The 15,431-nt window shown below is 47.2% G+C and overlaps 1 protein-coding gene across 1 annotated transcript in view; it reads left to right on the forward strand.

Moving 5' to 3' along the window:
- Positions 1–15,159, forward strand: part of LTF (lactotransferrin) — a 29,091-nt gene extending 13,932 nt beyond the window's left edge. Inside the window, exons 7-17 of the mRNA XM_017855657.1 lie at positions 524–702; positions 1,170–1,344; positions 2,183–2,337; positions 3,803–3,893; positions 4,715–4,768; positions 5,772–5,927; positions 7,648–7,789; positions 9,665–9,732; positions 11,656–11,840; positions 13,007–13,196; positions 14,934–15,159. Coding sequence (XP_017711146.1) covers positions 524–702; positions 1,170–1,344; positions 2,183–2,337; positions 3,803–3,893; positions 4,715–4,768; positions 5,772–5,927; positions 7,648–7,789; positions 9,665–9,732; positions 11,656–11,840; positions 13,007–13,196; positions 14,934–14,968 — 1,430 coding nt within the window. The 3' untranslated portion in view covers positions 14,969–15,159. The remainder of the gene's footprint in view (positions 1–523; positions 703–1,169; positions 1,345–2,182; positions 2,338–3,802; positions 3,894–4,714; positions 4,769–5,771; positions 5,928–7,647; positions 7,790–9,664; positions 9,733–11,655; positions 11,841–13,006; positions 13,197–14,933) is intronic.
- Positions 15,160–15,431: the final 272 nt, after the last annotated feature.

Genomic DNA, 15,431 nt, shown 5'->3' on the forward strand with positions numbered 1-15,431 from the left:
CTGAAGCAATTTATGTATGATATTCCACATTTGCCTGAATTCACTCACAAAACCATTCTTTCCCTTCTTTTGATATACTCAGTGTTGGAAAGTGACTCACCTTCCTGCCTTATTTCCTGCCTTATCAACATTTTGTCATTTTTATTCTTCCCTGAGATGTGGGTAAGGGAGTAACCCTTGGTGGCCCCCTGGGCTTGTCTCTACAAAGTGACTTTTCCAGGCAGAGATGCTGCAGAAACAGACGGATCTGGTTCGTTCTTTCTGACCTACAGGGGAACCCCAGGGCTCCCTAAGTGATTTAGGATGAGGATCACACTTCGGCTGCCCCCTGAGGCTTTTGGGGCACTACCTTTACCTTCTGAGTGTTCTGGAGCAAATCCCTGCCTTTCTGACCCTCAGTTTTGTCAGTTATGCAAGATGTCTCCCCAAACTCAAAATTCTGTGGGGAGAAGGAGAACTACAGTTCGTGGTTACTGCTGGAGTTGGCTCATCTAGGCTCCCTCCCACCTCCCCTTCCCTGCAGAGGACCTGTCAGACCCGGCTGAAAGGGATGAGTATGAGCTGCTCTGCCCAGACAATACTCGGAAGCCAGTGGACAAGTTCAAGGAGTGCCACCTGGCGCGGGTCCCTTCTCATGCCGTTGTGGCACGAAGTGTGAATGGCAAGGAGGATGCCATCTGGGAGCTTCTCCGCCAGGCACAGGTATCTTCACCCACAGTCCTCCTCACTTGCTTGGATTTGGGGGGCGGGGGGCAAGGGCAAGGTTCCTTACTTCCCTGACTTCTGCCACTCTAGAAGTCCTGTAGCCTTGCTGCAGGATAGCACACTAATGCATTGGGCTGCTTGCCCAGGCTGTACTCTGGACAGCAGAAGCAATGAAACTCCTCTGCCACACTGACTGACAGCATCTTATCATGGGAGCAGAAGCAGGGGGTGGTCGATGCAATCTTCTCAGGGCCCTAAGGTGCTTGAAGCTCAGCAGCTCTTCAAAGAATGAGCCATAGCTGCTGGGTCTCCGGGATGGCACGAGTCCCTCTGCAGGAGGGTCGCAACTGAGGCTCCTGCTCTCAGTTAGAATGATTCCAAAGCTCCAGATACTCTTTTTTAACATCTTTTTTGTTTCCTCCATATTTACCATTGACACCATAATTCTATTTTTTCTTAATTAGGAGAAGTTTGGAAAGGACAAGTCACCAGTGTTCCAGCTCTTTGGATCCCCGAGAGGGCAGAAGGATCTGCTGTTCAAGGACTCTGCCATCGGGTTTTCAAGGGTCCCCCCAAGGATAGATTCTGGGCTGTACCTTGGCTCCGGCTACTTGACTGCCATCCAGAACTTGAGGGAAAGTGAGTGAGCCCAGGAGAGTCCTGAGGGCCGCCTGGTGCGGTCTTCTACTTCCCAGCAGGTAGCCCTACTTTGTGGCAGTCACTGCTTTTCCCAGCCACTGTGGGGTCATCGTGGAGGTCTGATGCAGGTGTAGGTGTCTTCTGTGAATTAGGTCAGGTGTCTCTAAGAGAATAGTCTGGCCACCCGATCAGTGCACACCAGGCTCCCCAGGCTTGGCAGAAAAATCAATTTGCCTCCTATTAAGTGAGAAACATGAACATGAACCAAGAGAGCCAGGACCCCTTCTGGATGAATCCGGAGGTCTGATGGAACACCCCCACTTCCCAGGCCCAGGCCTTGAACTTAGTTGGGGACACCATGGTGGGGGAACTCAGCTATGGCTCCTCCTCTGATGGGGGGCTGGGAGTGGGAGTCTGGGGGAACCCAGAGGCTACACTGTAGTTACTGGTGGTGATTGCAGGTATTAGGGGAAGTCAGGGCTGGGCTCAAGGTCCCCTAGGCCATCTCTTGGGGCTGTCACTGGTCTCTGGGTCATGGAGCTTTTATCCTTAGAGACAGACACAATAGGCACCTCCTGACACTAAAGATTAATGAATAGATTAGAATCCAGGGAACTTCTCCAAAGGAACAGAAACGGGAAACACAGGGAGCTCTGTGGGCCTGAAGAAGGGGCTTGGAGCTGAGAAGTGGAGGAGGAGAGGGCATGGGTCCACACGTCCACACATCTACTGTAGCTCCTGTCCCGGGGGGGTCTGGGCAGGACCCTGACTCTGGGGAGGTTGGACAACCTGGCAAGGTTCAGGTTGCCTGGCCAACCTGCGGTCTTCCCTCTGGCAGGTGAGGAGGAGGTGACTGCCCGGCGTGCGCGGGTCATGTGGTGTGCAGTGGGTGAGGAGGAGCTGCACAAGTGTAACCAGTGGAGTGCCCTGAGCAAAGGCAATGTGAACTGCTCCTCGGCCTCCACTACGGATGACTGCATCGCCCTGGTGCTGGTAGGGGGCTCCGTCCCAGGGGTGGGCGGCTGGCCCTGTGGAAGACCCAGGGCCTGAGCATCTGCTTAAAGTGAAGTCAGCAGTCAAAGAGGTCACAGGGGCCCAGATGAGGCAGGGACACCTGGAGAGGTGTGCTCAGGGGCATGCACCGTTTTGGGTTCAAAAAGCAGTTTACTGTGGGTTTCCCACTCCTCTGATTACAAGAACAACTCAGGATTATTGTAAAGAATTTGGAAAATATGGAAAGGTATGATATTAAAACAAAACAACAACAAACCCCCCAAACCACCTGTGATCTCACACAGAGGGACAGACATGGTTAAAATCTGGCTAATTCTCCATTCCAGTATTTCTCTGTGTCTCTACAGATATGCATACAACAATAATGAAGTGTTTCAGTTATGTCGTTTTTAAGCCCTTTTCACTAAACAGCATATAATGGACATTCTTCCACATGAACGTTTACTCTTAGAAAATATTAATTTTTTTTTTTTTTTTTAAAGAGACAGATTCTTGATCTGTCACCCAGGCTGGAGTGCAGTGGTACTACCACAGTTCACTGCAGACTGGAACTCTTGGGCTCAAGTGATGCTCCCATCTTAGCCTCCCAAGTAGCTGGGGCTACAGGCACACGCCACCATGCCTGCATTATTATTATTATTATTATTGCAGCTATAGAGTCTCGCTTTGTTGCCCAGGCTCGTCTCGAACTCCTGGGCTCAAGCAATCTTCCTGCTTCAGCCTCCCAACGTGCTCGGATTACAGGTGTGAACCATAGCACTCAGACAAAAACAGTTTTTAAACATGCTTCCAGGGTATCTTTTATGTGAATATGGCTCAGTTTAGTCATGCCCCTATTCCTCTTTGTCCCTTACTTTGCTATTATCAATAACCCTGTGGTGAGCATTCTTGAGTAGAGATCTTTGTCCACATCTCTATTTTTAATATAGTTGTAAAAAGTATTACTGGGCCAAAGAGGGCATTTCGTACTCCTGATGAGTCCATGACTCTGTGTTGTAGTCTGGACTTGTTCGTTCTGGTGGTGGGCCAATATGACGGCTTCAGCTTCTGTGTTGCACAACTTCTGTGTAGCGCTTGGAGTGCAATGAGTTCAGATTAGATGAAGCCAGCTCTTCCCATCTGTGTCCTCAGTGAGCGAGACTGCTCCAGGGGGGTGTCCCCAAAGTGTCAGGGGCACAAAAAAGGTTTTGCTCACAGAACAGATGATTAGTGCAAGCTGTGCCTGGTCTTTCCAGTTGAATTGACAGCCCAGAAAGCAGGCAGGGCTGCGAGAGAATTAGAGGTGCACATGGTGTTCCCTCTGGGTGCTTGGTTCGAACAATCCATCTCTTTCTGCTGTTTCACTGGTCACCTGACAGAAAACCATTCTCTCAGAGAGCTGTATAGACAGGCAGGATGAGATGCAGCCTCCCTGTGGTGCTGGAGATCTGCTCTGTCTTTGCAGAAAGGAGAAGCTGATGCCATGAGTTTGGACGGAGGATATGTGTACACTGCAGGCAAATGTGGTTTGGTGCCTGTCCTGGCAGAGAACTACAGTAAGTGGAGTTAGCATTCTCTGGTGTATTCCCTCTGGGTCATGGGAGTGGGGCAATGAGTAATCCCATTCGGTGAATGCAGGTGAAACGTTATGATGGACAGATACATTCAAAAGGGAGAATCAGGGAAAGAAGAAGGGAAAGGGGCCCTGTTATCCACAAAGGCCTATTGTGTTGAGAACTAACAAGGGACAGATTGGTTTTATCTTCTTAATTTTTCAGAAGATCTTTGTGAATTATACAAACAGAAAAGTGCACATAAATGTACAACTCATTACACTTCACACACTATACAGTCCATGCACACTCGGGCCTGGATCAAACACTGTGCAAGCTTCAGAAGCCCCCTGTGTCCTCCTGTCCCCCGCCCCCTTACTCCTACAAGGGAAGCCTCTCTCCTGATTTCTGAGGGCGCAGGTCTAAATTTGTCTATGTTTTAAACTTCATGTTAAAGGAGTTGCACAGCATGTGTGTGTGTGTTTTTTTGTCTGGTTTCTCTTGCTCATCTTTATGCATTTCATCCACCTAAGCGTGTAGTTGCAGACTGTTCAGTCTCGTCACTGTGTGAGTCTACTGTGATTATTCAGTCATTTGAGTGTGAATGGGCATTTGAGTAGTTTCCAGTTGGTGGCTGTTGTGAATAGTGCTGCTGTGAATCTCTGTGCCATGTCTTTTGGTGAACACATAGATGCATTTCTCCTGCATGGAACTGCTGGGACGGTCTGTTTGGATTTGACTCTGCATCACTGAGATTTAAAAGTTTGTGGTTTCTCACTACATCTGAATGGATAATGATGCCTTGCTTGTCTTTATTCTTCCAGACCCCCAACAAAGCAGTGACCCTGATCCTAACTGTGTGGATAGACCTGTGGAAGGTGAGTTGGCATTAGCCACTTTCAGGGTCAAGGATAAGTTCTTGTTGCTGGAAGAGGAAGTGGCAAGAACTGTAAAAAATAGAAAGAATTGTAGCCCTCGAAGCTATAGGGCTTCTACGAGCCATAATTTTAATGGTGCAAATAATTCACAGAGGAATAGTTCCAGTGAATGTTTATATTGACCTTCACACTTGGCAAAGAACATCCATATAGTCCCTCATTGTGTCCTGGTCATGGAGTAGGGAGTGCTACTTCCCCCGCTTCATGGGGATGAGGAAACAGTGGCACTGACAGACCCCAAGTGCCCAGGATCTCACTCACAAGCCACAGGTAATACTGTGGTAGATCCTGGTCTTGACCCAGGGTCCCTCGTGTCAAATCCAGTGCTCTGTGCACCACTCCCCCTGCCCATCAGAGCTGGTGCTTGCTCAGTTTCAGAAGAGACTTGCCCTTGGTGGGTGTCTGTCAGATGCATTCTTTCAGGAGGACAATGGCAACCATGTTGGGTTCAACCAGTACAGGGCTGGTTCAGACTCACCGCAGGGCGGTCCCTGGAGAAATGCGCCCCTGCACCCACACAGCAGTTACTCGGCTGGATGTTGGTGCTCTTGCCTGATGCACACTGTGGTTGGTGATTTATGTACTGTTGGGGTCACTCTTGTTGTTTATAGTGTTTGTTGCTTTAGAAGCTTACACTGAGAGACGCGTTGCTGGTTTGTAACTCAGGGACATTGTGTGGCTGGTTGAAGACAGTCCCCTGTAATAACTAAAAGAATCAGCTTTTCTTACTGTTTTATTTCATAGCTCAGATCAATCTTGCCTTAACATAAGGCAGCAGCTTATGCTTTCTCGGTCTACCTGAAAAGGCCAGTTCTTTGTGGGAATCATTGCCTGGTGATGCTTCGTGGCCTGTTTTGGCCTGGGCTGCAGACAGCTCCACTGGAATCCATATGCCGGGCCTCCTGGAGGTTAAGACTTGTTTTTCTGTCATCTGTTATGCCAGGATATCTTGCTGTGGCGGTGGTTAGGAGTTCAGACACTGGCCTTACGTGGAACTCTCTGAAAGGCAAGAAGTCCTGCCACACAGCCGTGGACAGGACTGCAGGCTGGAACATCCCCATAGGCCTGCTCTTCAACCAGACGGGCTCCTGCAAATTTGGTAAGGAGTCCCAAAGGTGCGGTGGGTGGGCCACCCTGGGGGGTAGGCACATTGTGCTGTGGAACCTTAGCAAAGGGAAGGAAGGGATTTGCAGGCTGATAGTGGCCTGCAGGCCTCTTCTGGCATAAGGAAATTCCCCCTGTGGTTGCCCCCTGGAGGCGTGGGTGCACTGGGGGTTTCCCTGCACAGCACTTCCCATGCCTACTCACCCTACCCCAAGATTAAAGATCGGAATATCTGCCTATTTCGCTGCACCCTAAGAATAAATGCAGGCTCCAAGGTGTAGAAATGGTTTTTAGCTCATGGAGCTCCAGACCTAAATTCCTCTTAAACTCTGGCTTCTTAGCTTGGGGAAATGTGTCTGCCTGCCTCATGAAAGGTGACTCCTGTTACTAAGCAAAACTGACTGCTTACTCTACACAGCAAAGGAGCCTGAATAAGACCTCAAGAGTCTGGCTCCACCTGCTTCTGGAGTTTTCTCTCCCCACCACACCCCGCACTCATCTTAGTCAGCATAAGCCATGCCCTGCCTGCTGCGGGCCCTGTAGCGTGGTGTGTAGCACATCCTTAATGAGACTCCCCTCTTGTATGGGCGTCTCCTAGAGCAGGGGCTCCACTGCATGGGTTTTGATCCTGACTGGGGCACGCTTTCACGTGGCTCTGCTCCTCACCAGCTCCATGGTAGCCTCTGAGCTGTAGGGAAACTGCCAGGATGGGGTGGGAACCCCCAACTTTTCCGGAGGTTGACACATAGTGTGGTTCTTCCAGCAGCAGGGGTTGTGGGAGTCTGATAATGGGTGACATTTGCTCAGTGGGGCAGAGCTTTCTTGTCACCTTTGTTTATTCTTTCTTGGGTTAAATCATACAATGAGTGAATTCAGATCAGGTTCAGCTGCAAGGAACAGAAAACTCCTGAAATAGGAGAGGCTTAAACAAGACAGAAGTTAATTTCTGTGTCATGTAGTCCAGAGGTGGTTTGCCTAGGGGCTGGTATGAAGTGAAGTCCAGTGGTGGTTTGCCTAGGGCCGGTATTAAGACAATGTGGTGTCTGGAACCTGGGCTTTAATCATCTGGCTACTCTGCCATTTGTATGGCTTCTGTGCTCAAGGTTACCTCATGGACTACATTGCATCTGTAAATCCAGTCCCTGCTTCTGCATTCCATGTGCAGGATGAAAAAAGAGAAGAGAGGGCAAAAGACATGTACCAATTGTCTTTCAAGGATGTTTCTAAGAAGCTGGCACCCAACTCTCCTGCTGACATTTCACTGGCCGGTAGCTACCCATATATCCATAAGAGCCCCAGGGAGTTTGATAAGTCTAGTCTTTATACCAAAGGGCCAGGCACCCAGATACAAAGCAGGGTTTCCATTACTGATGAAAACAAAATCAGATCCTGGACTAGGCAACTCGCAGACTCTGATGCACACGGCCATCACGGTCATGAGCTGAGTCCCCAGCAAGAGACTGTGATGATGGGACCCTCCAGGCAGCCACAGCTGTCGTCTCCAGATTTAGTTGGGAGTCCGTCAGTGCCTACAGTCTGAATGAAGCTTTTCTGCTGGGTCCTATGTTGGTGACAACATGTCGCTTTGTGATGGTGAGTGTGTTCTATCCAGACTGCTGTTTTGGGAAGTCTAATGAATGGAAAAGAACCTGCATCAGCTGTTAAGTAAAGGCCGTTTGTTGGAAGAGCTGACTCCCTGTGTTCTTTCTCTCCAGATGAATACTTCAGTCAAAGCTGTGCCCCTGGGGCTGACCCGAGATCTAATCTCTGTGCTCTGTGTATTGGCAATGAGCAGGGTGAGAATAAGTGCGTGCCCAACAGCAATGAGAGATACTACGGCTACAATGGGGCTTTCCGGTGAGTCTGTGACTGAGCTCCATCAGAATGGGGCCTCACCTCATCCCTCAGCATGTTGGCATTGCAGTTCTAAGGGGCCATATGTGACCTGTCACAGCAGAGTGGGGGCTCATGGGTGGCCCCAGTGAGGGCTGTCCCCACCACACCCACCGCCCCGGAGAGTGGAGGCTGGCATCAGGGCTGTCTCACCTCAGCTCCACAGTGCTTCTCCCTGTGGCTTTGAGACAAGATCAACAGCAGTAGGCCTCAGTAGCCTCATCCTGAAAATCCAATGGGTAGAGTGTGGTGTCCTAAGTGCTTTCTACAGTTCCATTTATGGGGCAGAATTCTCTTTCTCATCGCCGCCCCCTCTCTTCTCACCTAGGTCACCATTATGTTGTAGGTTTCCCCTTTTCTCTGACTTTGGCCTTGGAAATGGCAAAGAGATAGCAGAATTGCAGTGTTATTCTCCAGTAACCAAGTGAAAAATAAGCCAAAAAATAAGTTTTCAGAATTCACAAAGTATAACCACTTCATGATTTGTAACCACACCCCACGTTCATCCTGACGTTGCTTCTCAGGGGCACGATTTACCAGTGTGAAGGGTGCAGAGAGGATCTTCCCGGGTTCCTTTTCCTCCATTTGCCGAGAGTACATTTCACCACCAGATGGCGTCACATGTCTGAGGGTGTCTTTGAACTTTTTAATATAAATTCAACCGCCTTGTTCCAGTGATGAAATGACATAAAAGTGGCTTTTGCTGTACTCTGAGTGGCTCATAAAAAACCCAAAACAAAAAAAAAAAGTTTTGTGAATGTATAAAAATATCTTTAAGGGACTAAGGATTTGCAAACGGAAATGTGATTCTACTCAGAAATGCTGAACACATGTTTCATAAGAGCCCGAAAGAATCGTGTGCTCCTCTTTTTTTTCAGACCTGCGACAAGGTATTAGTTCACTGGAAATACCCATATTTTAATATTCCTATTTATACTGGAAGAAAATTCCTTGTCTTTTGTTTAAATTCTATCTAGAATCTAGACTGGGGAAATTTATAGCAAAATAATTAAACGCTGAAACCAGTGTCTTACCCCTTTATTTCTATGATCCTTATAATGCTGGTTCTTAATTTTTAACTTTCTGCTGACTCTGTACTATAGAAGAAGATCTAGCCTCTCACACTGCCCCCAGCACCTCTTCCACCCCACAACCACAAACCTCAACTCTTCAGCACCCAACATGCTAATGTCATATTCAGTACCTATGACTGTGTAAGCGTTATTCTCATATTATATTTCCCTTATTGTACAAACTTTTTGTTTACTCTGGAGTTCATAGGTGTCTTTTCTTATTTGCTTAATTTTCTGCACTTGAAAAAAAAAAACAACACTACTTCATCCCAAAACTCTCTGCCAGTAATGTAAATCTCCTAACAACACACACACACACACACACACACACACACACACACACACACACACACTGGGTGCTATCGCAGTTTCATCATTTACTTGGAAGTGCTGCTCCGGAATGTGTCCATCTTCTTGCTGCAGTTTGGATTGGTTGCTTTGCAGGCCACCTGCACATCTGTGGTCCTGGGGGTCCTGTTGACCATTATTCTGGTGCTTCCCTTTGTCTTCATGTTAGATTGCCTGTTTCCTGGATTGTATATCTTTAGCTTTCTTGCTTTTGTAATGTCTTTTATGTAGGGTTTTAAAAGGAGGACAGGTAAACCTGTGCTCAATCTGCCACTGTAAACAGTAAATTCCTAGAAATAGTTGTCTTTTAGATGTGTACTTCTGTATTTCAGTTTTTGGAATGCATATTACAAATATTTATGAAAGCCCTACTAGTTTCTCTTCTGTAATTATGTGTATATTTTCTGGAACATTTTAGGTGCCTGGCCGAGAATGCTGGAGACGTTGCATTTGTGAAAGATGTCACTGTCTTGCAGAACACTGAGGGTAGGTGAAAGTGTTTCCTTTTCAGAGCAGAGTCTTTGGCATCACAACACATCTTAGTGTTCAGGTTTGCCTTTGGGAAGGTTTTATAACATTTTCAAGATTTTTGATTAAAAGAACTCCAAAATTCTTTATCTCAATAGACAACATGATAACATCTGCAGGTGTCATATGGATTTTGAAACCAAATTCATACACACACTCTCTGTCTCACACACACACACACACACATACACTCACACACACACAGATACTAGCCATGCTCAGTAGCAAATGTCTCCCTGGCTTCGTCAACCACAGAAACATACTGTCTGCCCTCATGCATGAGATCATGCATGCCTGTTGGAAACTGTGGATGATGCTGCAAAACTGGGTGAACACATGCAAATGAAGGCTCCCTTTATGAAAAAGGAAGTAGAGGCCTTCATTCATCCCCATGTGAGCCTTGGTCTGGAGACTCCTGGGGAGTTAGTGGGAACAAAATTACAGGTGGTTGCAGATGACGGGAGATAATCTTCCAGTCAATGTTTGAACAATCACTCTCTCTTCTGGTCCTCAGCCATTTGCTACCTTCCAATCTGTATCTGTCTCCTTAGCCCCACTTCAGCATTCCCACCCCCTAGTCTCAGCAGGTGACTTGCTATTTTGTTCCCTGAGAAAGAACTGCCTCCACTTTCGGCCTCCCTCCTTCAGCAATCACTGCAGTCACAGTCACTTCTCCCTTCTGCTTTTGCCCTTTCTAGTGTCTCTTGGGATGGAGATTAAAACCAGACATGGAAATTTGAAAGAATTTCAGTATCAAATACAGGAATCCAAGAGAATGAATAAAGTGCTTTCTTAAAGGGAGAGGGCAGAGAGACAAGCAGGAGCCTGAACAATGAGCCTGTATCTGCACAAACATAGACATGCGTACAATTACATTTAGAATTTACAAGCCATTCACTAAAGTAATCTCCAGGGATCAGATTGATGTCAAATTTAATTTTAACTTTCTCTGGTACTTTACAACTGTATTTTGTTAGAATTGACTGTATATATTTGATAAACCTACAAAAGTTCCTTTCCTTTCTCTGGTCACACTAATAGCATTTGAATATGAAAGGGAAGAGAAACCAATTTCTCCTTGAATGTAAACCATCTATTCTTTTTCTGGAACTCACTGAAAAATATGGCATAGGTGGAGGGTTTTCTTCTTTAAAAAAATAAGAACTCGTAACAGCTTTATTGAGGTAGAATTCATATACTAAAAAAATCCACCCATGCAAAGTGTACAATACAGTCATCTCCAGCACATTCACAGAGTTGTGCAGCCATCATCACAGTCCAACTCTAGAACGCTTGCATCATCCCATAAAGAAACCCCTGCGCATATTATCAGTCATTGCCCCATCCCTCTTCAGCACTGGGGACCATCAATCCACTTTCTGTCTCCATAGGCTGGCCTATTCTGGACATTTCATATACATGGAGTAATATAATATATGGTGGGGTTTTTTTGAGATGAGGTCTTGCTGTGTTGCCCAGGCTGGTCATGAACTCCTAGCTTCAAGTGATTCTCTCAGCTTGGCCTCCAAAGGGCTGGGATTACAGGCATGAGCCACTGTGCCCAGCCTATTACGTGGTCTTTTGTGACTGGCTTCTTTCACTTAGCATCGTCTTCAAGGTTCATGAGTGTTGCAGCATGTACCAGAACTTCACTCCCTTTTATTGCTGAATAACATTCCACTGCATGGACACAGCACTCATATTTGGTATATTTGAAGTTTGTACAGCTTGTGTAGGACAAAGCTCATTGTCTCTTCCTAACATCACCACAACCCCAGTGTGTGCATTTGAGAGGTCAATGGGATGGCCACACCCATCCAGAAGAGACTTGGTGGCTGAGCAGGGGAGCCGTGGATGATGCCACCTTCTTTTTCTCCCCAGGAAAGAACACTGAAGCATGGGCTAAGGATTTGAAGCTGCAGGACTTTGCGCTGCTGTGCCTTGATGGCACGCGGAAGCCTGTGACTGAGGCTAGGAGCTGCCATCTCGCCATGGCCCCGAATCATGCCGTGGTGTCTCGGACGGATAAGGTGGAACGCCTGAAACAGGTGCTGTTCGACCAACAGGTATGGACCACAGGGCTTCTAGTGCTTTCTTAACTGTGTGGGCTCTTGTTAGGTGGGGAGATCACAGAGCTAGGTGCACCAGCCCACTCGAGCCTCTCTAGTCCCTCTGCTTGAAGCTCATGGTGACTGTATTGGCTTCATGCTGTGGGGTTGCCCGGAGTGTCAACAAGAGCAACAGAGGCTTTTGACACTGGGCTTTCTGGGACTCACTCCATTTCGGCTAAGTCTGTGCCCTGGCCTTGTTGCCCTCACTGCCTGGCTCAGAGACTGTCTTTTGCCCTTCTGTTGTTCTTCTGGCAAATGAGGGAACCACTGAGCCTTCCTCCCACACTCCTTGGTATAGTGCTTTACTCAGGTGGTGTTCCTGAACCTGGGCCGACTGAACAATGCTCTAGGCCAGACCTCTAAAACAGCAAACCCAAAACGTGCCCTATAGATTTAGGGCTACCTAAATGTGATTTGAAGAAAATCCCCAAATTTTCTTAAAATCTGGGATTTTATTAGAACTTCTATTTTTATCATATAACATCATGTCTCTCTCTGTGTACTTTTAAAGAAAACAACCCAGGAATAATAAGACTGGCCACCATAATCGGCCTTTATGGAGCCCTTACTGTGCATACACACTGGTGCTGGTAAGAGAGCTGCCATGACTGAGGAGTTTGGGTCTCAGTCTTCCCACATGGGAGCCTGGGACAGAGCAGGAACTGTGTGAGGGAGGCAGGGTGACCGGCCTGCACACTGAGCTGGTTAGTGGCCGAGCCTGGGTTTTCCTAGCAGCCTGCCTCTCTAGAAGAGCTGCATATTAGAATGTCCTAAGCAATTGACTTGTGAGAGCAGATCTCAGAACGCTTCTGCTGTCACCTTGTCACCCATAAGAGGTCGAATGGGAAAAGGTCGCAGGTTAAGAAGGAAGGAAAGATGGCAGATAGTAGGAGGTAGGACCAGAAGTGGTGTGAGGCCAGGATGCTGCCCAGGGCGGGCCTGCCAGCAGGAGTATGGGGTGGGGGACTCCACTAAGGAGGTGACATGACTCTAGAACTCAGCTCCTTCTGCCCCATGGTTTTCTCAGGGCTGTTCTTGGGTGGGAGAAATACCCCTTTGCCTCCTTTAACCCGTGAATTCCTCTTTTCCTTAACTACTCACTGTCTGCCCTTTTGTCGCAGGCTAAATTTGGGAGAAATGGATCTGACTGCCCGGGCACGTTTTGCTTATTTCAGTCTAAAACCAAAAACCTTCTGTTCAGTGACAACACTGAGTGTCTGGCCAGACTCCATGGCAAAACAACGTATGAAAAATATTTGGGACCACAGTATGTCACAGCCATTGCTAATCTGAAAAAGTGCTCAACCTCCCGTAAGTAGACCCTAGCTAGCGTCCCTGAGAAACCACCACTGGTGAAGGTCAAGGTCTGAGGGCCAGACAGCGTTCTAGGAGCTAACACAGGTGTAAAAATGTTAAGGAAAGATAGTATCTCTTTACAATCCAGGAAATTATAATCTCATTGGTAAATGAATTAGAGAATAAAATAGAGCAGTATGTAATAAATTTTTATAAATTTTATAGTACTGATAGTGACTGCTCTGTCATGACACCTTTGGAAACTGATAATCCATTTTATTCAGTAAAGTGAAAAGTGTATATATACATATGCATTGAGAAGTGACAAAACCAGCCAGCTGTGATGGCTCACACCCGTCATCCCAGCGCCTTGGGAAGCAGAGGTGGGACAGAGGTGGGAGGATGGTTTGAGCCCAGGAGTTTGAGACCAGCCTGGCCAACACAGGGAAACTTTGTCTCTACAAAAATAATTTTAAAAATTAGCCTGGTGTGGTGTCAAGCACCTGTAGTCCCAGCTACTTGAGAGGCTGAAATAGGAGGATTGCTTAAACCCAGAAGGTGGAAGCTGCAATGAGCTATAATTGTACCACTGCACTACAGCCTAGGTGACACCGAGAGACCCTGCCTCAAAAAAAAAAAAAAAAATCTGATTCTAGACAGTTACCACAGATGCCAACTATTGAGAAAACAAAATCTCAAAAAAATTCAAGTGTAGGAAAACATATCTTAACCAGGGAAATATATTGATACTAATTTAATCCCTTAAAAATATTTAGAAGACATCGCAGAGTATTGTAAGGCTCCAGGTTATAATTGTGGGATTTCAGTGTGCACAGCTGCCTGTGCACTGCAATCATCCAGATTCCTATTCCTGGTCCCTCACCCAGAGTCAGAGGCATTGGGGATGCTGTTGGTCCAGGCATGGGAGCAGGGCCAGGAATGTCTTTATCGGTGGTTTTCAATGAGAGACAATTTTTCCCCTGAGGGAACATTGGGCAATGCTGAGAAGCATTTTTGATTCTTACAACGTAGAGGGTGCTGCTGGTACCAAATATGTTATAGAGGCCAGGGATGCTACTAAACAAAGCACAGCCAGCCCCCTGCAACAGAGAGTTATTATCAGGCCCCAAATGTCAATAGTGCCATGGTTGAGAAACCCGTTTCTGTATTGACCAACAACTCAGGTCACTGTGATGCAGGTCATGACCACCCTCTGAGAAATATGGCTACAGGGCTCTTCTTGTGAGCAGCCAGTTCAGGACTGCATAGACCACGTGCTTCTTGAGGGCAGGCCTGTCTATCCACGCTGAGTCCCTAGCACTTAGCACAGCAACTCACACAAATCAGGTGCTCAGTAAGGATCTGTGAATGAATGAGTGAATCTGCAGATGAGCATGATTGCAAACAGGTTCACATTCCAGGAGAAGCTAGAGGACCACCAATGTCTTGTGAACTTGAGGATGTGACAGTCGATTCAATTAGAGACAAGTGCAGAGCGGTTGTGTCTCTCAGGCCAGAGCAGGGAAACACCCTGGCTGGTGAGGGCTAGACTCTGGCTCCCTTGAACACCGTAGTCGCTAGGAGTAGGGGAACAGGAATATGAGTGTGGCAAGCACTGACTCACAGTGATGGGAGAAGGGCAGAGAAAACTCTTAGTATCCTCTTTGATTTATTGGTTTAAATAACTAGTTTATTGATTTTAAAAAAAGAAGAAATCGGTTTCTGAATCTCTTGCTCTGTTGTGTCCCACAGCCCTCCTGGAAGCCTGTGCATTCCTCAGGAAGTAAAACCCAAGAAGATGGCCCAGCCTCCCCAAGGAAGCCTCAGCCATTCACTGCCCCCAGCCCTTCTCCCCGGGTGTGCTGGGGCCTTGGCCTCCCTGGCCGAGGGTGGGGATTGCCCATCCATCTGCTCACAATTCCCTGCTGTCGTCTTAGCAAGAAATAAAATGAGAAATATTGTTGATATTCTCTCCTTATGAAGTGTCACTCATCTTTTCTAGAATTTTATACTGAAATCACATGCCTGACAAAATATCTGTACAGTTGGACCTTCCCTTCCAAGTTTTTCAGGTCCAGCCCCTCCTCTTTCTCGCAGTCTTGAGTATGATGCCCAAGGGTCTGGAATTTAAGGCCAGGCCAAGCACCGGTTTTCCCAAGGGGATCTGGTTGGTTATTCACATAGCTGTCTCAGTGCACGTGCATGTGTGTGCCTGAGAGTGTGTGTGTGTGTCCCCAAGGCAGGGCAGGA

This window comes from Rhinopithecus bieti, unplaced genomic scaffold (assembly GCF_001698545.2).
Source record: "Rhinopithecus bieti isolate Rb0 unplaced genomic scaffold, ASM169854v2 scaffold_39746, whole genome shotgun sequence".
Classification (NCBI taxonomy): domain Eukaryota; kingdom Metazoa; phylum Chordata; class Mammalia; order Primates; family Cercopithecidae; genus Rhinopithecus; species Rhinopithecus bieti.